We start from the raw sequence: 27083 nt of genomic DNA on the forward strand, positions 1-27083 counted from the left end.
GAGAAAAATCCACCTTGGGATATCCTTTTGAAGGTCAGCCTTAGCTTATTTAATAGCTCAGGTTTTGTTGGGTAGGCAACATTAGGTGCTGGGGACTTAAGACTATGCATGATATTTTTTTCTGTTACCATACAAAAGGCAGGCAAGCTAAGAAATGTCAAATATCCCAGTATCACTCCTGTAGACTTAAAAACGTTTGTTCCTCAAAGACAAACAACTGGCTATCTAGAAAGGTGCAGGCTGGATATTATGTTCCAGTAACAGCAGGCACCTCATCAGTAAGGAAATTCAGTTATAACACTGTTTAATTCAATGCAGCAAAGAGCTATTAAGTGCCTTCCATGTATGAAGAATTTATGCAGCAAGACAATACATTATATCTAGTCAATGATAATCCTCAAAGACAATTCAGCACAATTTTGCTTAGGAACTTACGTTACCAGTGAAATAAATGATGACGATGGCGGCGGTGGTGGTAGTGGTGATGATGGCAATAATAGTTATCATATATATAGCCCTCTAAGGTTTGCAAAATACAAATATTACCTCAGTTGACCCTCACAATAACTCTGAAATGGAGGTCCTATTAATACCCCCATTTTACAGATGAGGAAACTGAGGCACAGAGCAGCTCAATCTATTGTCTGGGGTCACACAGCCAGTGATTTGAATTCAGGTCTTCCTGAGTCCAGGGCCAGTGTTTTATCCCCTGTACCACCTAACTGACTCTAAAATGTTTCTCATTCTAATATTTTAAGTTATTGAAAGAGGACATTCCCGACATGTATTCTTGGCAACTGGGATCTACGTTTAGAAGCGAAAGCTAACATAACATCGCCATTTTGGCAGCCGGCCAGGCTCCTTCCTGTGCTTGGCTTTTCTCGCTGTGTCTGGGTACTCCACGCGTGTCTTTGGCATCTGCAAAGCCAACAACCACAGAGGATCTCAAGCCCATGCCACTTTCTCCAGTACAGAGGGCAGATGAGCATTAAAAGGAGAGGAAGTTCAGAGGAGGAAAAACAAAGGATCTGCAGTTTTTAGGTACTGGAATTAAATCCATGGAGGCCAGGCTACAGAATACAGATTTAGAGCCCCATTACAGTGGATCCTTTAATTCCTAAAGCTATTTACAATGTTTATGGGAGAATAAACATTTATAGACATGTATTGACTACATGTCCAATTACTGTGATTAACGGTGGAGTCCTACGTACTTGACAATTATTACCTCATTTGACCCTCACAAGAACCCTGGGAGGTGGACATTATTATTATCCACATTTTACAGTTAAGCAAACTGAGGCAGACAGGGCTGAAGTGACTTGCCCAAGGTCACACGGCTGGTGAGTTATCTAATGCGGGATTTGAACTCGTCTTCATGACTCCAGGACTAGTACTAGATGTGAATATAGAAAATTACCATTATGATTAGGACATCAAATTTTGATGGTCACTTTCCCCTATTTCAGCTCCTACATTTCTTAGGGTTCCTTATACTTGTGGAATACAATGAAAATGAAGAAATGATCTGTCATTGTTAACTCCTCCCTGATCTGTTTAGTATGACCTGCCAAACTGGCAGTAGAAATAGAAACAGATGGCTGAGACGCACTTGCTTCTCAGCTGAGGTCCATTAAGTCCCGAGGAGGTCGGGGAGGGGCCAGAATCCTCTCAGCCACCAGAACCTGCATCTCCAGCGAGGGCCTGGAGCAAAATTCCAAATAGTTGCTGATTCTTCCATTGCGGAAATAATCCACCCTCCGGTCCTCATCTTCTTTTTCTTATTTCTGAGGCAAGCATTCTCAAAGAGTGGGATAACCTGTATATGCGTCTGTGTGTGTATATACACATATATGTATGTGTGTGTATACACATGTGTATATATGGTACCTGTCCATACATCACAGCGTAGAGAACACACTGATACAATACTACACTGCTGCTGCTCTCATTCAAGCATTTCTCAGTTGTGTTTAACCCTTTGTGAGCTGGTGGACTGCAGCATGTCATGCTCTTCCAAGGGGTTTCCTTGGCAAAGATACTTATTGGAATAGTTTGCCATTTCCTTCTCCAGCTCATTTTAGAGATGGGGAAACTGAGGCCAACAGATTAGCTGCTATTATTATCGTCATCATCATCATCATTATGCATTCAAAACTGGATCTTTTTCTTTCTGAAGTCCAACACTTTGCAAGCCAGACCTGAGGTCATCTGAAGAACTGCTGGCCACAGTTGGTCTCCAATCCTTTAGTACCACTGCCATTCCACAAGGGCTGCCTTTGAGTTTCTTTTTTAATAAAAGCTTATTCAGAGGCAGAGCCAAGGTGGAAAAGTAAAGGCAGGGGATTCACCTGGGTTCTCTCCCAAACCCCTCCAAACACCTTTAAATAAGGACTCTAAACAAATTCTAGAATGACAGAACACACAAAAAGATGGAGTGAAACAATTTTCCAGTCCAAGAGAACTCAAAGGGTCAGCAGGAAAAGTCTGTTGCACCAGGGTGAGAGAAGAGTGCAGTCCAGCACAGGCCCAGCCAGCTCAGACCAATAAGCCCCAGAAAACCAGGAGCAGACCTTGGGGCAACTGAATCAGGGGAATAGTGGCAGTTTCCAGATCTCTCGACCCACAGATGGTCCAGGAGATCAGACAATGGATCAGAAGGAAATTTATAGAGGTCCTTTCACTGGCACCGGGGGCAGGACTCTGTCACATTGCCTTTACTTGGATCTGGATTGAAGTCCTAGGTCTTAGTCCCAGTGACAAGAGGAACACTAATACAGCAGAGTTTGCAGCCCCAAGAGAGCAGACACTCTGGTCACAGGACTGAAAAGAGTATTTGTGGTCACTCACAAACCAGAGTACAGTGCCAGAGAGCAGTAAACACACCTCTTCTTAGACCATATCACCCTGGAAGAGTAAAAAACTTACAAATGGAAAAGGAGGTACAAAAGCTCACTGAAGAAAATAATTCCTTAAAAGTTAGAATTGGGCAAGTGGAAGCTAATAACTCTTATGAGACATCAAGAAATAATCAAACCAAATCAAAAGAATGAAAAAATAGAGATGTGAAATCTCATTAGAAAAACAACTGACCTAGAAAACAGATCCAGGAGAGATAATTTAAGAATTACTGGATTACCTTAAAGTCATAATCAAAAAAAGAGACTAGACTCTCATCAGAATTGGCTCAAAGACGGAATAATATATACACTCAGCTGGGTGTAGAAAATTATCTTGCCATACAGGAAAGTAGGAAGAGAAAGGGATAACAGAGGGGGAATGGGGAGGGCAAGCTAAAAGAAGTGAAGGACCTTTGGGTGATGGAAAAATAAGAAGCAAAACACTTTTGAGAATGGACAAAGTAAAAGAAGAGAGTAGGATAAATGATGAAAATAGGATGGAGGGAAATACATAGTTGGTAATCATTACTGCGAAAAAAATTTACAGTAATTTTCTGTGATAAAGACTTCATTTCTCAAACAGAGAGAAAATGGAGTCAAATTTATATAAATAAGAGTCATTCCTCAATTGATAAATGGTCAAAGCATATGAAGTTAGTTTTCAGACAAAGTAATCAAAGTTATCTATAGTCATATAAAAATGCTCTAAATCGCTATTCATGAAATAAATCTAAATTAAAACAACTCTGAGTTACTACTTTATGCCTATTGGATTGGCTAATATGATAGAAAAGGAAAGTGACAACTGCTGAAGGGGATGTGGGAAAATTAAAACACTAATGTTCTATCGGTGACGTTGTATACTGATTCAACCATTCTGGAGAGCAATTTGGAACTATGCCCAAAGGGCTATAAAACCATGCATACCCCTTGACCAAGCAATACCACTACTAAGTTTGTATCCCAAAGAGAGAAAAAACAAAAAGAAAAAAGACCTATGCATAATTGAGGAAATGTTCTTCGTCAACTGAAGAATGACTGAACAAGTGATTATCATGGAACACTATTATGCTTTAAATAATGATCAGCAAGATGCTCTCCAAAAAACACAGAAAGAGTTATATAAACTGATGCTGAGTGAAATGAGCAGAACCAGGAGAATACTGTACAAATAACAGCAATATTGTATGATGATCTACTATGAATAATTTAACTATTCACAACAATGCAACGATCCAAGAGAATTCTGTAGAACTTATGATAAAAGTACTGTCCATCTCCAGAGAAAAAAACTGGGAGAGCCTGAATGAAGATCAAAGATAGTTTTTCTTTATTTTTCTTGCACTTTTCTGTCTGTGTTTTCTTTCACACAATGACTTACGTGGAAATATGTTTTCATGACTGCACATGTATAATCTATGCCAAATTGTTTGCCTTCTCAATGTAGGGGGGAGGGAAGGAGAGAATTTGGAACTCAAAATTTGAAAAGAAAAGGGAACATTAAAATTTTTGTACATGTAATTGGGAACAACAAAATATTAAACAAAATTGAAAGGAATTATCTCCAAACCAAAAAAAAAAAAAGTTTATGTAGTTAGACAAACTAAAATGAGAAGGGATTTTAACATGGTAAATATCCATAAATGATCAGATAAGCCAAAGGCAAGTTTTTTTCTCTTCTCAAATACAAACTCATCTTAAAACTGGAGCAGATTCATTCTTTCCACAACTTGAAACTACACTTTCACTTGAACAACACTTCTGATTTATTAACTAGTTTCTTAAACTTTTGCCTTCGTGTTTTAGCTTTTAACTTTTCCTTTTAATCCTGTTCATTTCCTATGAAGCCCAATTTTATCAGTTAATTGCTCTTCTGGTGCCAGAAATGGGGAAGAAATACCACAGCATTTATACACAGAAGATACTACTACCCTTCCCCCACTACTGTTACCAGGTTCCTTTAACTCATTTGCTGCTACCTCATTAAGACCATGTCTCAGTTCTCACCACTACTCATTCACTGATATTTAAAGACCATGTAAATATTCTAGTCTAATCCCCCTCTGAAGAAGAAACTGAGGTCCCAGGTGGCTACTTGATTTGAACAAGGGCACAGAACTAATAAATGGCAAAGCCAGGTCTTCTGCCTCCAGATACAAAGGTATTCCTTTACTCTATGCCATGATGACTGAAAGCAATTGCTACCTTAACCAATGTTCTATCTTCTTTTTATTGTTTTCTTATTTTAATAAAGTTTTACTGATACTGTTTGTTTTTACATTACAGTCCTTTCATGCTATGTCGTCTCTTCCCCGTGTATCCTCAAAACAAAGGGAAATAGCTAAGCAAAACTTACCGGTAAAATGATGGTCTCAGTAAGCTTAGATTCCATTCTACCCCATTATTTCCCAATTCTATTCTCCCAAAAGGGGACATAAGTCTATTTCTCCATCTATTCTCCAGGTCCAAGACAGGCCTTTGAAATTCATCCGAGTTTGGCTGCCACTGAGAGTCATTCTCATTTACATTCAGGTAGACGTTGGGCATATTGTTTTAATAAATGTTAATCGAGTGATTGGTGGTTCTGTGGAAACTCCTTCATATAAAAATCCTTGTTATGTTTGCTTTGATCCTTCAGTCGTACCATGATTTCATGGACAGAGCTATCTCCTTTCATGGCACAGATTACAGAGGATCCCTTTATCCTGTATAATTCTCACCCATGAAGGATCCATCCAGGAATCCTCCACCAAAGATCCATCCAACATACAAGACGCCTTCCTCTAGGTCTTCTAGAGCTTTGTAAATACTAGTGCAGCCCTTCAGAGCTGCCTGTCCACCCACTATCCCTCACTCTGGCTACAGGACAACTTCCTTTCAGATTGTTGGACTCTTGAGTGGTGATTGGGACACTCCTGGCACACAGATCACTGCAACATACTGCAATCTGTTTATGATCTACATGCATTTTTCTTCTGCCTTTTGTGTCACTTGAAGTTCTAATTATTCATCAAACACATGTCATCACTGTAAGATAATATTGGTGTTGAAAGGAGGGGAGCCTTTGTATGTCAGAGAGCTTGGGATTACTGAGGATTCTGTGATTTCTCAAATCACCTGCAGCCCACTCTTCTCCTGTGGAATTCTACACCTGCGACCCATGTGCACAGTGCCTATCTAAGACATAGTAATGAAGGACTAATTCCGTGGACTTCCTACCCAACTTCATGCCACACGGGGGTCCTCAGCGTTCTTTATTCATTTCACTTTTCCTGAGTGGATTTTAAGGATGGCCTCTTTAAAGCTTCTGTGCATCAGTTGCAAATGAGAGCATCTGGAAGATATGAAACCTATAGAGAATCCCTTTTCCTTTTGGATCTGGCATAGGATACTCTGTAAAGAGCAATAGTGTATATAGGGAGTGGCTATGCATCTATATATGCCTCACTTAATTTTGATGATCAAGGAATTAGTGAACAAATTACCTCTGTGATTATGTCTGATCACAGAATCCTATGAGATATCAGCATATACATGGGATGTACCTTGTTGGTGCAGTGGCTTTAAGGTTGTATTTTGTGCTACCTAGTCAGATGATTTCCTTTTTTCACTGAAAAACAACAAACAAAGTGAAATGCTTTTTTCTCTGTGTGTTTTACTTGTTTGATGACTGTGAATATCCGTTCCATTGTAAGAAGTTTTCTGTCAAAGCCTGCCTCTTCTCTTCCTCTACTCTCATTAATTATTCTCCTAATAACTCATCATTCTCTTATCTCTGTTTTATGATTCTGCAGCATTCAAGCAATCTTTTGGGACAGTCTTGGACTGAGTAGAAGAGTTTATAGCAGATTATCTTTAGTTTTGTCATTGTTCCTTCTGATGCATTTTCATAGCACCTTGGTGTGTTGACAGGAGATCTAGGGTCCTCTAGACCCTAACATGCCACCTTCTTCCCATGATGTTTGATAATAATTTCATAGAGATGAATTTATTACTAGATATCTAACAGAGAAGACAAATAGGCATGTGATTTAGGAATTACTGATGTTGCCTCCATAAAAATCCCACTCCCCTGTCTTCCCCTAGCATGGAGGTAATCCTGGGTTTTGATTAGCCATCCCAAGGAAGTGCCAGCTTGCTATAAAGGCTTCCGTAGAGTCCTGATGACATAGGATGCTTTCTGTCCAATAGCCAAGTAAGAAGAAACTCATCATCATTAGATTGGCCACAAGGTAATGAATTTTTTGGTTGTGACAATGCATGAAAAGGGGAAGATACAATGGCCATCAGGTTGTCCACAGACATTGGAGTGTTGAGTATCACACCATTCTCACACTGTGGAGAAACATAAATTTGATTAATGTGAATATAAACATGATAGTCTTTGTCCAATTACACATGGGAAGATAAGACTATTGTAGGAACAACTACAACAACACTGAAAAAACAGGACATGTTAAGAGGTTTCCCAAGTTCCCTTGGAGAGACAAAAAAAGGGAGTTGAGATTGCATATCCAAATAAGCAATATGACACATCATGTCATGCAACACCTGGTCAACCTTCCCTGCTGGGTTCATGACGCTTAAACAAAAAGATCACCAAGGAATGTAACCATTTCTTACACATCAACACCTGGTACTAAGGAGGAGGAGAAGGAGGAGGAAGAAGATGAAGATGAAGAGGAGAAGACGGAGAACAAGAACTAGAAGAAGAGGAGGAGGACAAAGTCTATTAAGAGCTTGGCAAGACTCTCCAAGCTAAGTCAAGATGTACCTAGATGATATTCAGTGATCTCAGTGTGAAGGAAGGCACAGGAAAGGAATGCAAAAAGTATGAAAAAAAAGAAAGGAAGGAAGGAAGAAAGGACAGAAGGAAGGAACGAAGGAACGAAGGGAGGGAGGAAGGGAGAAAGAAATGTTTCCAGTATTTCTACAGTGATCTATTCTCCTCAAAGATGATAGTGAAATCATCGCCACAAAATCACTGTACTGTTTGGAGAACTAGAGATAGCCATTAAGAAGATGAAATTGGTAAGAGTGACTGAACCAGACAGATACAAAATAAATCTGTACTGGAAATGACAGTTTTTATCTCAAAGAGTCAGGTAACAGATGATAACAGACTTATTCCTCATGGTCCTAGAGGAGAGAACTTGGAGTGATGGGTGAATTTGCCAGGAGAAAGAACAAGATTCAATGCTGGGATGAACTTCCTAACAAATGGTACTGCCAAAAATCGAATGAGTCTACCTTGGAAGGAATCCTAATTCTGATCCTAATCCCTCACTGAAAATCTCCCAACAAAATCAAGATGACCACTTATTGAAAGCATAGTTCAACAAGCCTTTGGTCAGCACCTGCAGTGTGCTGGTCACTGAACAAGCCCTAAAGATATGTAGGGAAAAAATAGAACAGTCTTGAACCACAAGAAAGGTCAAAAAATCTTCCAAAAAATCTTCACTGACTGGAAAGACAGACTAAGACAAAAAAGATAAAATTCAAAACAACAAAAGTATTAATTATACCTTGGAATCACAATCAACTTCTCAATAGAGAACAGGGAAGGCAGAGCTGGATAACAGTTCTTTCCTACCCCTACCTCCCCCCACCTATTGAGAAAGAAAGAAAAACAAAACCCATTAAAAAACAGGTGTAGTCAAGGAAAACAAAATTCCTGCATTAGTAACGCTGAATGAGAATTAGCAATAAGAAAACAAAAAAAAAAGGGAATATATGCAAATTATATGTATCTACATATATAGATCTTATTTAATGTTTTTCACAATTACATGTATAAACAATTTAATATTCTTTTTTTTCAAATTTTGAGTTCCAAATTCTTTCCCTCTTTCCCCTCCTTTCCTTCATTGGGAAGGCAAGCAATTTGACATAAGTTATACATGTATAGTCACGTAAAACACATTTCTATGTGTGTTATTCTGTGAAAGAAAGCACATGCAAAAAAAACAAGAAAAATAAAGAAAAATATCTTTTATCTGCATTCAGACTCTACCAGTTCTTTCCCTGGAGATTGACAGTACCTTTCATTGCAAGTCCTACAGAACTGTCTTGGATCACTGTGTTGCTGAGAATAGCTAAGTTATTCACAGTAGATCACTATACAATACTGTTGTTACTGTGTACAATATTCTCCTGGTTCTGCTCACTTCCTTCTGCATCAATTCAGATACATTTTTTTCAGACTTTTTTAAAACCTTCCCCTTCATCAGTTCACACAGCATGATAGTATTCCATCACATTAACATACCATCACTTGTTCAGCCATTTCCCAATTGATGAGCATCCTCTCAATTTTCTTGTCAACACACAAAAAACTGCGATAAATATTTTTGCACATATATGTCCTTTTCCTATTTCTTTTATCTTCTTGGGTTATGTATTGCTGGATCAAAGGATCAGCACAGTTTAATAGCTTTGGGGGCATAGTTCCAATATGATGTTTTAATATTAACAAAACATTTCACATATATTATCTCTTTTGAAACAGTCCTGTGAGGTAGGTGCTTTTATTATATATGAAGATTGGGAGAGAATAAATGACTTTGCCAGGGTCACACAGATATTAGAGTCTTAGAAGGGAGTCAAATTCAGCTCTTCCTGACTCCAAACTCAGCTTTGTCCACTGGGCCACACTGCCTACTGAAAGAATGGGCAAACATGATTACTGAGTCCATTTCAAAGATGTTTGAAAAACTGTGGAGAATGAGAGAGGTGTCACTATACCAGAGATAGGTAAATGTTGTCCCAATTTTCAAAAATGGGAACAGAATCTGCAAACCCCAGGCCAGCAAACTTGACATTCATTTTTGGCAAATATTTTAAATGTAAAATCTAGTCATGTTAAAGGAATGGTGAATGAACACCTAGAAAATAAAGCAGAGATAACAAAGAGCCAGCATGCTTCTATCAAGTACAAACCAAGCCAGACTAACATCATTTCTTTTGGGGAAGATAGAGGAGTGCTGTAGATAGAGTTTACCTCAATACTAATAAAGAATTTAACAGAGTCTGATAGGCTAGCCTTGTGTAAATAAGACAGAGAGACAGGAGCTGGACAACAAGACATTTAGATTCAAAACTAATTGAATGACTAGACTCCAAGACAAATCTTTATTGGTTCTATGTTATCTTGAAAGAAGGGTATGCTGTTCCAGAGCTCTGTGCTTGAAGTGGAACTATTCAATACGTTTATCAATGACAGATAAAGGCACAAATGCTATATACCCACTAAATTTGCAAAGGATGCAAAGCCAGAAGACAGCTAACATGTTGGATGACAAAGTAAGGATCCAAAGAAATCAATTGACAAGGTAGAGTATTGGACTGATAGGAAATTTAACAGACATTTTTTTAAAAGTCTTCATGAGTTCAAAATCAATTTCACACGTACAAGTTAGGAAGGCATAACCAAACAGCAATTCATCTGAAAAAATATCTGGACATTTTAGTGGTGAGCAAACACAGTATGAGTCAATGGTGTGACAGGGAAGGCACATCCCCTTTAAGAGGTCAAGGAAGATCATTGATCAGTTATGCCCTACCCTGTTCCCACTACATTTGTTGGGTTATGTTCTGTCCTGGGCATCACATTTTTGGAACGTTGTGTTTAGAAGTGGAGACTGATGAGGCAAAAGGTCCTGAGATCATACTGAATAAGAATCAGCTGAAGGAAACGGAGATATTTCTGCTGAAGAACAGAAGACTTAGGGAGTGACATGAGGGATGTTTTTAAGTATTTGAAGGTCTGTTACATGGAAGAGGGATTAAAATGGTTTTGTTTAGCCTCAAAAAGTATAACCAGGAACAATAAGAGGACATTGTCAGGGAAAATAAAGGTTGGATAAAATTTAACCATTAGAACTATCCAGAGTTCTTTTCATTGGAAGGCTTTAAGCAAAGCCTTGAAGACCATTTTTGAAGACCCTATAGAGCAGAAATGGAACCAGATGGCCTCGACCCTCCTTTCAATTCTGAGATTCTGTGATGTTTGTCTCTGAGCTATATTAGTTCTTAAATTATTTAGCGCCAAATTCCATTCATTCTGATTGACGGCTAAAATGCATAAGTGAAAACACCAACTTCATTTCAAGACTTTATTGTTTGTCAAGAGTGAGTAGGATAGAATCCAAAACTGGTTTGTTTTTAAGCAGAAATACAGGCTATCCACTTCAGAATACTTTTCTCCAATTCCTTATCTTAATCAATCCTATCTAATATGATGCAAAGGCAATAAGCCTCAGAGTATTTTCTAATTATATTGAATATCCCTTTGATCTGCTGAAGTTCGACAGACACAATACTCTGAGAAGGATTTGGAACTCTACACAGCTCCCAAACCTGATCCCATCTCTTACTGGCCTCGGCAAATATCTGGGTCCAAAAAGGTCATGGCATGTGTTATCAGCATTCTTGCTCTACGAAGAAAAACAAAGTCCTGAACCCACAGAGCATCACCACTAAAAATATCCTAAACTCCTTTGGGTCAAAAATTCAGCAAAACAAAAGGAACTTTAGAATTGGGTGCAGAATGATTCAAATGCTAACAGTTTCTCTTCATCCTCTTAAATTTTATTCCTCCCATTTTCCTCTAAGATCCGTTTTCTTGTTACTATTTTTAAAAATTTCATATGTTTAATAACTGACAGTGTCAAGATTCATAGTTATCCCAAATGTTTTTCCCCAAAGAGAATTTTAGACAGTGATGGTGTCGGGTTCCAAGGTCACATAGCTGTGCATTTTTTAAGATGTTGAAATGGGTAAGGACTGACACTTCCTCTTAATGTCTCAATGATGCAAAAGATCTGGGTACATTCACTAAAGCTTCAAAGCATCAGACCCATGCTGAGTCAGATTAGAGCATACTCCTGAGGGTCAGTGGGTTAGCATGCAATGACATGCAGCTATCTGGAGTACTTAGAGGCTATCTGTTAACAAGGCAAGTAGCAGAAGCTTCAGAGGAAGGACGATCAGGTAAGTCTTCATTGTGAGGAATTGCATCAGTATACCAAATGCATGAAGGTAGCACTCAGCTCCTGTGGAGAAAGGGCCAACCATCCTCATCAACAGCCAACCAATTATCACACACAAGGTAGGCAAGCCAGCCTGATGAAGCAGCTAGCACTCTAAGGAAAAGAGGGCTAGCTTCTTGGCAGCATGTGCCAAGGAAATCACATCATCACTACCATTACCACCTTGACTACCATCTTCCCTCAGATCCTGATGGAAACAGTCTGAGACCCTATGCCAAAGGGATTTTGGAACAGCATTTGCATAGCATAGACTAGTGCCCTCAGCCATCCTCCTAAGAAGCATCTATGGTGTGTGTTCATCCTTCGCTGCCAAAGAAGACCATGCCATCAGAGAAATGATGACATGACCTGACTTTGTTTTGAGTGAGGGAGGGCTCTGCAGGTCACCAGTCTCACTTCTGCTCCAGAGCCATCTGAACCCAGTGACCAGATATTCATCAGGATGACTGGAGATGACCCAGGATGAGGCGATTGGGGTTAAGTGACTTGCCCAAGGTCATACAGCTAGTGAGTATCAAGTGTTTGAGGTGGGATTTGAACTCAGGTCCTCCTGACTCCTGCACTGGTGCTCTACCCACTGCACCACCTAGCTGCCCCAAAAGCATCTATGGAGATGCAGCCTGGTAGCTGCTCCTACAAGTGCTATAGTCACCAATACTCAAAACCCAGAATGGAGAATTCTTGCCACTGAAGTCTATGTCTCTGTCAAGTTGTTCCATTTCAGAAAGAGAGTCATTTTATTAGTGGAAATGACATGAGTGCTTTGAAATGACCATCTGCTTTGCTGCTGGATCCTAAGATCAATAGAACCTTTCCATCTGACTTGTAGCTGAAACCTTTTGTCTGTGCTATCTCCCCCATTAGAATGTGAGCTGTTTGAGAGCAGAGATAGTGTTACTTTGACATTTGTATTGACAATGTTGTATCCGTATTGAGTCTTTAATAAATGTTTTATTCAGTCATTCATTCAGGACCTTGGAAGTAAAAAACGTGACTAAACAAGGCAAAATGCTCCCCCACAAGGGCAAACTTATTGGAAAACTAAGGAAAACACAGTTCTGAGGCATTGGTGGCATTTTTGACCAAGGAAATGCAGCTCCTCTAAATCTGAAATCAGATACAGGTCCTCTACTCAATTTGTTGGTCAGTCCCATTAATACTCTGGATTGCTTAAGGAATTCCTGTATGGCTTGCACAGCCTCAGCTGCTCATGGATCTCTAGGAAATTGTCTTTATATTTTTTAAAAGAGGCATTCTTATTAGTCAACCATATGGGTCAAGTGGTTTATTGGATTTGGGCAGCATAGACCAGCAGAAAGAAGACTGGCTCAATAGTCAGAGGATCTGGGTTGAAATGTTCCTTCTAATGCTTGATACTTACACAACCTTGGGCAAGTTGCTTAACTTCCATGGGTCTTACTTTGCTTTTTGCATGCTTGCATAATAATTGCATAATAATAAAGCTCTTTATTTGTACCAGCTTCCCAAGGACCTGTTTCCTATAAATTCCCAAACCCAGATCTTTGCTTTAACTCAAGTCATAATTCTTCAATTTCTCAAAATTCTTAAATAAAGAAGAATCCAAAGAGTATGCCAGTAATCTACTACAAGATCTTAAGAAATTTTACTATAAATAGAATTCAAGGAATGATGACAATCATGAATTAAATTATTTAAATAATAAAAATATGCTTCTTGACAACTTCTCAGAGATATAAATTTTCTGTAGAATGCTTTAGCTGAATCCCAGAAATTTTATCTTGTCTCAACATTTTGTTCTATTGTTTTGATGATTTGCTATTTGACTGTCTCATTATTTAAGATGTCCTTATTAAGTCTTCATTTAGGTCCATATACTTAGCTTTGTTTACTACTTTATGGTATCATAGTTTATAATTCATGTGTTCAATGTTTCTCTTCTTCTATGGATCCACTGCAAACTTGTTATTCTAATCTCAGCTGGACCCTCAGTACAGCAAGACAATTCTACTTAATTCTTTATCCCAACTGATCTCAGTGGCTGGCGCAAACCTTCTCTTCCCTCCTCAACACTCCCATAGTACGTCCTCTTCCCAGCTAATGACCTCACCTGTCACTCTACTAAGAAAATGGAGGTCGTTAGTCATGAGCTCCCTCTTCTGATATCACATCCTGGGCATCATCCGCACTCTTCTCCTTCACTCTAGTCTCATTCTTGCCAACTCCTCTATAGATATTCTTGATCCTCTCCCCTCTCATCTCCAACTCCTCGTCCCTTCTGTCATCCCCATCCTCACTTATCCTCAACCTCTCCCTACCTACTGGTTCCCTTCCTGTTGTCTTTAAACACACCCAAGTCTTCTTTACCCTTAAAAAAGCCCCATCATTGTCCTACATCTCTTCTCCCTTTCTCAGCCAAACTCTATGAAAAAGTTGCCTATATATTTGCTTCCTCCTCCCACTATATATTCTCCTCCCACTTTCTTCTAAACCCTCTGCAATCTGACTTCCAAGCATATCACTCCACAAAACCTGCTCTCCAATGAACTCTTAATTGCCAGATCTTAACGGCCTTTCCCAAACCTCATCTTTCTTGACCTCTCTGTAGTGTTTGACACCGCTAACCATTCTCTTGTCCTGGAAATTCCTCTCTGGGTTTTGATGACACTTCCCTCTCTCAGTCCTCCTCCTATCTGACTATTAGCCTCCTTTGCTGGCTCTTCACCCATGTCATCTCCTCAAACTATCCATTGATCCCAAGGCTCCATCCTGGGCCTTCTCCATCTCTGGAACTTGCACTCTGAGGTCAAGCTGTCCTGACTTGCGACTGCCTCTTTAAGCCCACTATTTCAGAAGAGCATGTTTCACTTCATTCTCTTCTCTCCAGACATCTCCTGCACCCCATTGCTGTCTGGAATATACCCTTTCCTTCCTATCACTCTCTTTTCAATTGTGAAATGATTACCATATCAACTGTCCCATTGTTCTGGATGGGGTGTGTCAATATATTCCCCCAAGTACACTCACTATCCCTATAACTTTAAGTACCAAAGTATCCCCTTCCTGGCCATCGCTCCCCCAGGTGTGGGGTCTCCCCCATCATAACCAATCAACCAATCAAGTATTTATTAAACATTTACCATGTTCCAAGCACTATGCTAGAATGCTGGACAATGCAAATAATGAAACAATTCCCTCTCCCAATAAACTAACACCCTAATGTAAGCTCCTTCCTGGCATGGACTGTCTTTGCGTCTGTATCCCCAGTGCTTAGCAGAGTGTTTGGCACTTAGGACGTGGGTGATAAGTTGTTTTTTTTTTATCTTCTCTCGACATTTTCTCACTTCATCACCCCAGTGGTGTCCATGGGTTCATTTATCTTCTCTATGCAGATGACTCCTAGATCTATATATCTGATCTCCCTCCTGAACTATAATCCTTTATTGATAACTGCATTGGACATTAATTACATGGTATTGGACATCCTTTATTGTACTGGACATTTCATACTGGATATCACATCAGCATCTCAAACTCAAATGTCTAAAGCAGAGGTCACTTTCTCCCAAAACTTCCAGATTCCCCTGTCCCTACTAAGGGTCCCACTGTCTTCCAAGAAACTCCCATTTGGAACCTTAGTGTGCCTGTCACTTACTTACATAAATGAGCAGTTGCCAGGTCTTGTCATTGCTGTCTCCTCATCACAACTCATTCCTTCATTCTCTCCATTCACATGACATCCCCCCCCCACTCCAGCTTGGACCTCTATCACCTCCCATCAGAACAAGTGCAATAGCCTTCTAATTGATCTACCCTGCCTTCCCCACTTCAATCTTTTCTTCTGCAAAACCACCAAAGTGATTTTCCTACAGCATAAGTCTGATGATGCCACACACACACACACACACACACACACACACACACACACACACACACACACACACCAGTGATATATTCCAGTAGCTCCCATTCTCCTGCAGGATCAAATACAAACAACTCTGGCATGTAACGCTTTCCCTGACATGCCCTCTCTCTGCTGTTCCCTCTGAAATCACCTTCCCTACATCCATAGCTGGTTGTTTGCAGGTCACCTCCCACTGGATTCTGAGCTCCTTAAAGGCAGGCATAATGATTTAATCTTTCTTTGCCTAATATTCAGCTACCCTCAGGCTCATGTTCAGGGGGCAGATTTTAAAAGGTGGCCTGCCGGGATAGTCATTATGTCCTTGGAAGGATAGTTATGAAATGACTCGTGTTGGGCCTAGGAAAGGTCCTTCTCTAGAATGGCTGCCACCAGCCCTCCTCCCACAGACAAAGGGACACCACAGAATATAAAGTCAGGGTATACTACAAGTGTTTATGAGAAACAGTATTAAATCTTTTAAGTAATATTAATATCAGTAATATTAACACATTATTAACATAATAATGTGTAGATGGTACACTAATAATATTAAATAATTACATCTTTTAAAGAATATTAAATCTTTAAATTTAAAGAATTCTAAGAGCCACAACTAAGTGGAAGGCAGGGGCAGAATAGGGACCAGGTTCCTCGTAGATAGATTTTGTCATGTTTAGAGTAGCCAGTGCCCGAGATCAAAAACAAACAAACAAGCCAACGGTCACAGGCCTCTCTGCTTGTTCACTTGGAAGTCATCTTTCGTAGTCTGCAGATGAGGCGGACAAGAACAGGCTGCAGCCATCGAATGACGGCCACCTTCCCCTTCACTTCTCCTTGCTCCTCTAGAGTTCCAAGCTCTTCTACCCCATATAGGAAGAACCTTTGCCCTCCCACTTGATGCCTCATCCTGAGTTAGTTTCCTTTCTTCTCAAACTTGCAAAAACTACAAATCCCAGGGGTTTTGTGGCCAGTCAACCCCTTGCCAGAAAGGTAATATTTGTATCCTTAGAGCTTAGTACAGAGTCTAGCACATAGTAAACTCTTAATATAATGATTGCTGACTGGCTAAAGAAGGTTTATCCATGTGGGGGGAGAGGGGAAATAGGATAGTCTTAGACTGACCTCCTTGGTAACCTAACCATTAAATTTATGAAATGAATGTTTTGGCTGTATCTATGTATGGAACTTGACTCTGCTTTACTGCGGGACTTTTAAAGTTTTGGCATAGTAATAATTTCATATTAGGGATGTTGCCCCTACTTCTTTTCCAAATTCATTGAGAACCTGGTTCTCATGGTGAGACTTTCCAAACGAAGGCAAATGTTTAGAGGCCTGTGGTTTGTGGTATACCACATTTATTTTAAGTAACGGAAGAAGATACATCCTCCCTAACTCATGGTAAACCAATCATGCCTGTCATCATCCTTTCCAACTTCACCAGGAATAATAGTCAGCATCTTGGGGTTGGTGTCCAAAGATCTAGTTGGGATACTCACGATGACCCAACTGACCCTGGGAGGAGAACTGGGAGGCACAGCTGAGGAGGCTGGGTTGGTAAGTAACAAGATGTCAGTGCTCAGGTCATTCCTGGGCTGGTTCTGGAAGCCCATCCTCCCTTCATCCTCCACGAAGCTTAAGGTGAGTAGTACATCTGACATTCACTTTTTCGTCTGTTAAATGACAGGGTTGAACTAGATGATCCTAAGGTCTCTCTCAGCTCTAGCATTCTGTGATTCTAGAAATATGTTTGAGGCTCACAGAGACATTATGCAGAAAGCACGATTTGAATTCCTCTGAAGTAAGGTAGTCTAAGTATTTTAAGGATGAAAAATCTCAAGATGTAGAGATAAAGGGCTGGAATTCCACTCTGGCTTCTGCTCTTTCTACCTATATGAATTTTTTTCTTTTTTAAAAAATTTATTTGTTTTAGTTTTCAACATTTGTTTCCACAAGATTTTGAGTTCCAAATTTTCTTCCCATCTTTCCTCCACCCCCACCCTGAGATGGCATGCATTCTGATTACCCCTTCCCCTAGTCTGTCCTCCCTTTTATCATCCACCCTTCTTGTCCCCTTTCCCTTTACTTTCTTGAAGGGCTAGATGGACTTCTCTACCCCATTGCCTGTATATCATTTCCCAGTTGCATGTAAAAACAATTTTTTAACATTTGTTTTTAAAACTTTGAATTCCAAATTCTCTTCCTTCTTGTCTCTCCACCCACCCTCATTGACAAGGCAAGCCATTCAATATAGGTTATACATGTGTAGTTATGCATAATAGTCATGTTGTGAAAGACTAACTATATTTCCCTCTATCCTATCCTGCCCCCCAATTATTCTATTTTCTCCTTTGACCCTGTCCCTGTTCTACAGTGTTTGCCTCTGATTACCCCCTCCCCCAATCAGCCCTCCCTTCCATCATACTCCCCTCTTATCCCCTTTCCTGCTACTTTCTTGTAGGGTAAGATACCCAATTGAGTGTGTATGTTATTCCCTCCAAATCCAAGGAGAGTAAGGCTCACCCATTCCTTCTCACCTTTCCCCTCTTACCCTCCATTGTAAAACCTTTTTCTTGCATGTTTTATGTGAGATAATTTACTCCACTATATCTCTCCCTTTTTCCGTCTCTCAATATATTCCTCTCATTCCTTAATTTTATTTTTAGATATCATCCCTTCATATTCAACTCACCCTGTGCCCTCTATCTACCTACCTATCTATCTATCTGTCTGTCTGTCTATCTACCTACCTATCTATCTGTCTGTCTGTCTGTCTGTCTGTCTATCTATCTGCTTGCCTGCCTGCCTGTCTGTCTATCTGTCTATCTATCTCCTCCAACTACCCTAATACTGAGAAAGATCTCATGAATTACAAACATCATCTTTCATGTAAGAATGTAAACAGTTCAACTTTAATAAGTCTCTTATGATCTCTCTTTTCTGTTGACTTTTTCATGCTTCTCTTGATTCTTGTATTTGAAAGCCAAATTTTCTATTCAGGTCTGGTCTTTTCATCAAAAATGCTTGAAATTTCTCTATTTCATTGAATATTCAATATCCATTTTTGCCCCTGAAGGATTATGCTCAATTTTTCTGGTGATTCTTGGTTTTAATCCTAGCTCCTCTGACCTCTGGAATATCATATTCCCAGCCCTGCAATCCCATAATGTAGAAGCTGCTAGATCTTGTGTTATGCTGATTGTATTTCCACAATACTCAAATTGTTTTTTCTGGCTGTTTGCAATATTTTCTCCTTGACCTGAGAACTCTGGAATTTGGCTACAATATTCCTAGGAATTTTCCTTTTAGGATTTCTTTCCAGAGGTGATCAGTGGATTCTTTTAATTTCTATTTTACCCCCTGGTTCTAGAATACCAGGGGAGTTTTCCTTGATAATTTCTTGAAAGATGATGTGTAGGTTCTTTTTTTCTGTTCATGGTTTTCAGGTAGTCCAATAATGATCTCTCCTGGACCTATTTTCCAGGTCAATGGTTTTTCCAATAAGATATATTTCACATCATCTTTTATTTTTTCATTCTTTTGGTTCTGTTTTATAATTCCTTGAATTCTCATAAAGTCATTAGCTTCCATTTGCTCCTTTCTAATTTTGTAGGAATTATTTTCTTCAGTGAGCTTTTGGACATCCTTTTCTGATTGGCCAATTCTGCTTTTTAAGGTATTCTTCTCCTCAATGGTTTTTTGGACTTCCTTTGCCATCTGGATTAGTCTATTTTTAAGGTGTTATTTTCTTCACTATTTTTTTGCATCTCTTTTAGCATGCTGTTGACTTGATTTTCTTGCATCACTCTCATTTCTCTTCCCAATTTTTCCTCTACTTCTCTTACTTGATTTTCAAAATCATTTTTGAGCTCCTCCATGACCTGTGACCAATTCATATTTCTCCTGGAGGCTTTTGGTGGAGGAACTTTGACTCTGCTGTTCTTCTCTGATTATATGCTCTGATCTTCCTTGTCATCAAAGGAAGATTCTATAGTCTGTGTTCTTTTATGATGTTTACTCATCTTCCCAGACAAACATTTGACTTTTTAACTCTTTGTCAAGGCAGGACTCTGCTTCCAGTGGGGGTTGTGATGGGGGTGGAGTTTGGGTATAGTGTCCCAGGCTTCAGGGATTTTGTATCAGTCACTTGATCCTCCACCATCTGTGGGCCCAGAGCTCTGGAAGCAGCTTCTGCTGCCACCACTGCCGTTGCCACTATCCCCACCATTCTGGGGCTGAACCTAGGAAGACCAAATCCTCTTTCACCCAGGTCCCACAGAGTTTTCCCACTGACCTTTTAGGTGTTTATGGGGTGAGAAGTTTGGAAATTGCCACAGCTGCCAATGATTCAGCCCCCTGAGACCTGGCTCATCAGTGCAGGTCCCACTGGACTGCCCTCTGCTCCTTTCCCAGGGGGAAAGACCCTTCCTATCAACTTTTCAAGTTGTCTTAGGCTGGGGATTTGTTTCACTGTCATTTTGTGGGTTCTATAGCTCTAAAATTTGGTTAGAGTCATTTTTACAGGTATTTGGAAGGCATTGGGGGAGAGCTCAGGGAAGTCTCTGCTGTTATTCCCCCTTCCTGGCTCTGCCCCCCTATCTATATGAATATGAATGTCACTTTGGGTATTATGGCCATGTGTAAAAAAGGGGAGATGAATAAAATTCTCTCTAAGTTCTTTTTCAGTGCTAAATACTATTATCCTATTTTAATGGCTACATGGTTTTAGACAAATCACAATTCAATAAGCCTCAGTTTCCTAAACTGTAAAATGAGATAATAAAATCTTCCCCTCTCTCACCTATCTCATATGGTTACCTTGAGAATAAAAATTAAACCATAGATGATAAATTGGGAAGTGATGTAATCAGAACATCAGTTCTAGGTTTTCCTGGTCTGGGTTCACTTCTGGAGTGCCTCCCACAAATCATCATCCTTTGGATTATGACTCCAACCAAGGGTTCCCTAAGAACTTTGGAACTTGGTTGTATCTAAAACTTGGTGGGTAAAAAGGTCCCTTAGCACTCAAGGTAACAATCTATATTGGATATAGGATAGCCTTTATTTCAGCCCTTAAAAAAATACAAAAAAACCCACAAAGCATTCATAGGGGTCCATAAGACATCTCTTTTTCCCTCTCTGTTGAGACCCACCAGAATGAATATCAAGGACTAAATAGTCCTCCAGACTCACAGCATTACCATGTAGTTGAGACTCTCCTGGAAAGGAAAACATGCTTGAGGCCAATAGAGTGATTCCTCAGTTTTCAAAAAACCCCATGCTCCCCTAGGAAACTATATAGTGCTCTAGACTTATTACTAAGGTTTAGGACTCTATCCAAAGAGAATTTTGCACTTGGGGCAGCTAGAGAATCAATTCCTCACCTTCCTCCCAACATATAATGCTACCCTAAGGTGTTTGAAGAATCTGGTACTGCTAGAGACTCAATATTCCCCTTTCATTTTACCTGAATAGTCTGAATAACTCATAAGCTCAGCTCTCAAGAGAATGTCTAGTCAACCCGCTTCACTCTATTAATGACGGAATAAAAACACACAGAGGCTAAACAACCTGCCCAGAGTCATGCCATTAGTGGCAGTGGGACTAGGGCAAATAGGCAAGATCCAGTTTTGCTCTGGAACCTTGGATCTCGGGTCCTGGTGGTCCTTTCAGCTCCAAGACCACAGGAACTTCCTTCCAAGAGGCCAGAGTCAAGACGTTGATATTATTGAAAACACATCTTCTGTTTTCTCCAGGAAGAGAACTTGGCATTGACCAGGAACTCAGTGTTGTCCAGAATTCCCTGCCCCCTTTCTTCTCTCTTCATCCTGGTACGTAGTAGGCACAAAGCTACTCTGACACTCATGGAGCTTTAGGCTGCAAGATCATACAACTCCTGAAGGAGAAGGGCCATGTCACCAACTTGCTATCTCCCCCACTACCCCTAACATGGCGCCTCTCATGGCACATTTTTGGCCAATATTTGCGGATTGATTTTATTTTTAACAATTAAAATACCTAAGATTGTGTTACAATATTAGATTTGGAATCTGAAGACCTGGGAAGAAGACAACAATAAGATGATGATGGCCAACATTTATTTGGGGCTTTTAGTATTTCATGTAATCCTTACAATAGCTCTGGAAGTAAGTATCATTATTATCCCCATTTCACAGATGAGGGAAATTGAGACAGCAGTTAAGTGACTCACTCAGAGTCACATAGCTAAGAAGGGTCTAAGGCAGGGACTGAACCCAGGTCTTTCTGGCACCAGATCCAGCACTTGTGTACTGCGCCAGACTCGCCACCATTTGGGGAAGGAGGAATCCAAATGGAGGCAAGGTAGAGAAAATCCTATTTCTGCTGCTTCCTATATGACTGGACAGTCACTTAACTTCTGTCTACCTCAGTTTCCTCATCTGTAAAATGAGGGGTTTGGACTGGGAGCCAATGAGTTAACACATGTAAATAAATCACTTTCTAAACCTTAAAATGCTAAATCAATCTAGCTCTTGGATGATCTCAAAGGTCCCATTCAGTTTCAAACATTAAGCACTTGCTTTTTAAGAATATAAGCCATGCCCACCAATGATGCAGAGGCAGTACAGTTAAATGGACAAAGAATACATGGAAGACACTAGTCTTTGAACTGTCAGCCTATTTTTCAGAATAGCATGCTGAGTGACTTCCTTTACACCTTAGTACCATCTGAAGGGAGAAGGAGAGAGAGATATAGGGAGGGAGGGAGGGAGACAGAGACAGAGAGGAGATGAGGGAGAGAGAAAGACAGAAAGATGGAGAGGAGATAGAGGAGACAGGAGAGAGACACAGAGAGAGAGAGAAAGACAGACAGACAGAAAGACAGAGACAGAGAGACAGAGATTATTCATTCTGCCCTACTTGACAGAGGCTGGGAGAAATGGCTAATTAAAATTTGTAAGGAAGCAATTCAATATGTATTGCTCAGCTTGCAGACTAGGGGTGCTGACTGCATCTGGCGTGGAGCTGTAATCAATCACAGCCAGGGCCAAGGAATGCCTACCTCCCAATTTGTATGTGGAACACGGCCTCCCTGTTGCCAATATTCCGTACCAGCAGAATCTTCTGGGTGCTGTACTTGACTGGACAAATGCCAAAGTTAAGTTCATCAGGAAAATCCAGAATGGCCCGAGCACCTCGAGCCTTAATAGGCACGATGAACTTCTCTCTTTCGGTAACACAGGTGAGCACATGGGAATAATCCTACAAGGAAAAAGAGGACTCATCAGCCAGCAGCCCACAAGCCCCAAGCCTTTGGGAGAAGGGGGCAGGGGGGAGGAATGGCCTTTTATTATGCATTTCACCGAATAACTTAGTGGAATCTGCTTTATCTAACCAATTCTAATATCCAGAGTGGTATTTGAATTCTGAGTTTTATCAAAAATAGCCATTCAAATCAAAGAGATGACCTTCCAGGTGTGCATTTTCCATTCCACATGACTGAGATGCTGCTAGCCAAATATATCATTTACGTAAACTTATGACTTCTAAGGGGCAGCTAGGTGATGCCATAGTGCACACACTGCTGGGAAGAGTCATCTTCCTGAGTTCAAATTTGGCCTCAGACACTGCCTAGCTTTGTGAACCTGGGCAAGCCATTTAGCCCTGTTTTCCTCAGTTTCTCCATCTATCAAAAGAACTGAAGAAAGAAATGGCAAACCACTCCAGCATCTCTGCCAAGAAAACCCCAAAATGGGGTTTTGAAGAGTTGGACATGACTGAAAAACAACTGAAAAACAAACAGCGTGTAATATAATAAAATTGTGAACATTTCTATAATGCTTTAAGGTTTGCAAATTACTTTATACCTAATGCCTCATTTGATCCTCACAAAATCTTTCAGAGGTTGATGTTATTATTATCCCCATTTCACAAATGAGGAAACAGGTTGAGGGAGGCTAAGTGGACTGTCTGAGGCCTCACATTGTCTTAGGCAGGATTTGAACTCAGGTCTTCCTGACCCCAAGTCCAGCATTTCTCTCTTCTCCAGTGTTACAAAACAAGACCAAAAAAGGAGAACACCACAATATGAAAAAGGACTGGTAGGGAAAATCAAGAACCCCATGCTTGGTAATAAGCAGGTTTGAAGTTTGGATATCATCTGATCGGGAAGAACAGGTTTGGTTTTCTTCATCTGGGTTTTCCTAGAATCTTCCGTTTTCAGGTATGTTACTGGTATGAGGTAGTGTTAAGTCACTGAAAACATAATCTAGTAAGAAGCATTGTTTTCAGTCATGGCTGACTCTTTGTGATCCCATTTTTGTCAAAGACACAGGAGTGGCTTGCCGTTTCCTGCTCCAGCTCATTTTACAGATGAGGAACTGAGGTAGACAGGCTGAAGTGACTTGCCCAGTCATACAGCTACTAAGTGTCTGAAGCCAGATTTGAACTCAGGAAGCTGAGTCTATTACTATCCACAGAGCCACTCTGCTGCCAGGAAGGAGCAAGAGCATTAAGGGGTAGATAATTTCATAAAAGCCCTATGACCCACAGGATAGTGATAGAAAACTCTGGCCCTGGTAGAGATTTATCCCTTTGGTTAATCTCATGTAGTTTGTGGAATAAGCCCCAAGCTGTGGGTTATCAAGGTTATGCCTAGAATTACAAAAATGCAGAGTCTTTTTCCACAACAGTCCAATGTATCTGAGTGTTCCTCTACACCTCTTTCTGTGTGTGTGTGTGTGTGTGTGTGTGTGTGTGTGTGTGTGTCTTTTGGATCCTGTCCCTTTTTCTCCATCTCTCAGGTTCCCCTTCCAAAGCTGATCACAGCAGAGAAGTACAAGTTGGGTTTTTAATTGTTGCTGCTGTATTTATCACAGAAATATTGATGCTTCTTGTTTGTTGGTTTATGTTTTCATTTCATGGGTGATTCAGAAAAACCTTTAGGAATCATATGAAATAAAAGACAAAATTGTTTCCTATCCCCTGAGAGGTCAAAGACAGAAAGAATATGGAATATTTTAACATGACAAGATAATCACAGCAGTACTTTTGTGACAGCAAAACATAGAAACTAAGTATATACCCCTTGAAATGGCTGAACAAATTATGATGGATGAATATAAGATATAGATTGAAATAAGCAAAACCCACAATGTCAACCTTAATGTAAAAAGGGGGAAGACTCACTAAAATGAGTCTGAATGCTGAGTAACTATTAATCACAGATTCAAAGGGGTTGTGTGGAAGCACTCCCTGGCCATACAGAGGGAGGGGGCTACAGGGGTGACATACAGAATGCAGCAAGCACTGTCAGATGTGACTACTGTGTTGTGCTGATGGTATTTAACTGACTGTTCCAAGAGGGGTCTCATTTTAGGGGCAAGGTCTGGGAATGACTGTGATATAAAAATTAAAGGCTTCAATAAAACTTTTTAAGTCATATGACTTGTATAGGTATTGTTTTCTCTTTTTCACAAAAATCACTTAGATTAAATTATATTTACATTTGTGGTTCTTGAAGGCACGGGCTGCCTTTTGCCTCTTTTTGTATCCCCAGCACTTAGCACAATGGCTGGCACACAGCAGGCACTTAATAAATATTTCCTGATTAACTTTTTTCCCTGAGAGTCAATGGCCCTCAACAGCAACCAAAAGGTTCCCAAATCCTCTTCTGGAGTAACATTAAATATAAGAGACAATACAAACCATACGTGTTTAATAGATTCAGGAAATACCTAGCTCTCTCAGTTATGATTACATAGATCTTAACCATACTTTTAGAAACATCGTTGTTATTGCTCATCATTTTTTAGTTGTGTTTGACTCTTTGTGACCCCGTTATGGTTTCCTTGGCAAAGATACTGGAGTGGTTTGCCATTTCCTTCTCCAGCTCATTGACAGATGAGGAAACTGAAGCAAACAGGGTTAAGTGGCCTGCCCAATGTGAGAAACAAAGGAAGGAATTCTGTTTCCACAGGATTAAAACTACTCCCTGCTTTCATTGATAACAGAATTGTAAGTCATACGTGACTGGTTCTAAGCAAAGCTGGGACAACCAGGTTTCTGATTAAGTGAAAGGTCAGAAGCTTGTATGCTTAATGAACTGTTTGAGGGGGAACATGTCAAGGAGAACATGGAAGAGGTGGTTCAGGAAGTTGCATCTAGCCAATGGGAAACAAAGGGGAAAATATGAATCAGAGACAGGAAATAAAAAGCCTTGCATTTGTCTAAGCAAGTGTGCTCCTATAAGGAGTTACTCATTTACAAAGGATGTAAAAAAAATATATAAGAGCCTTCCTGGCTTCACAAAGAGTATTGTTCCTTCTAGAGTGAGCATGTTTCTCACACCAGCATCACCAGCTAGTAGGTATCTGAGGCTGGATTTGAACTCAGGAAGATGAGACTTGGTGACTCCAGGCTCAGCACCTCTCCACTGATCCACCTAGCTGCCTAACAGAAACATTACCCTACCCATTTCACATTTAACTATTTTTGCTTATTATTTCTATTTATTTCCCTGCTCTATGACTACTTTTCACTCACTCTGTACTTAGCTGGTATGCACTGATTTACAAATGTTGGCTCTCCCATTAGAATGTAAGGCCCTTCAGAGCACAACCTGTTTCTTTGTATAGTCTGTGCAGAGCACAGGGTCTGCCACAGACTAAGTGCATAAGAAATGTTTGCTGATTAAGCTGATTTACTGTTAGAACATTTGTCTTCACATCTAACACCACCCTCAAGCAGCACCTGAAGTCTATTTCCTCTTATTCTGTCCAAGAGTGTGAGGGCAGGGTGGGAGTGGGTGAAAAAAAATCTGGTAATACTCCTCAGAGTATAACTCTGCATATCCTTAAAAACTGCAAAGTCATTCTTGAGTTCTTTCTCTACGTTAAATAATTCCAAGGCCTTTCCTCAAAGGTCCCATTTTCTGATGCTTTAATCATCTTCATGGCTTACCTTTGAAGCCCAGCCAAGTCCTTGAGGTGTGGAGCCCAGAAAAGGGAAAACACCCTACAGCAATAGTTCAGGGACTTTCCGTGTAGGGATTATTTTAGACACTCACCTCCATCCCCACCCCCTCCCCACCCCCACTGCAAATTCCACCTACTCTTTCTCCACTGCTTAGCACAGGGTCTGGCAGATAGTAGGTGCTTAATAAATACTAGCTCACTTGCCACTAAAAATTCAGTTCAATTGTGTCTGATTCTCCATGCTCCTATTTGGGGATTTTCTTGGCAAAGATATTGGAAAGGTTTGTCACTTACTTCT

The 27083-nt window shown here is 40.2% G+C and overlaps 1 protein-coding gene across 5 annotated transcripts in view; it reads right to left on the minus strand.

The window, feature by feature from the left end:
• The window catches only part of HYDIN (HYDIN axonemal central pair apparatus protein), a 468388-nt gene that overhangs the window by 359160 nt on the left and 82145 nt on the right, over nucleotides 1–27083 (minus strand). For all 5 annotated transcript variants that reach the window (XR_011972958.1, XM_072636610.1, XM_072636609.1 and 2 more), the window contains exon 6: nucleotides 22873–23072. Coding sequence is in view for 4 of the 5 variants with exons in the window: in XM_072636610.1 (XP_072492711.1) it covers nucleotides 22873–23072 (200 nt within the window). In the remaining variant the exon portion in view is untranslated. The remainder of the gene's footprint in view (nucleotides 1–22872; nucleotides 23073–27083) is intronic.

This window comes from Notamacropus eugenii, chromosome 1 (genome assembly GCF_028372415.1).
Source record: "Notamacropus eugenii isolate mMacEug1 chromosome 1, mMacEug1.pri_v2, whole genome shotgun sequence".
Lineage (NCBI taxonomy): Eukaryota > Metazoa > Chordata > Mammalia > Diprotodontia > Macropodidae > Notamacropus > Notamacropus eugenii.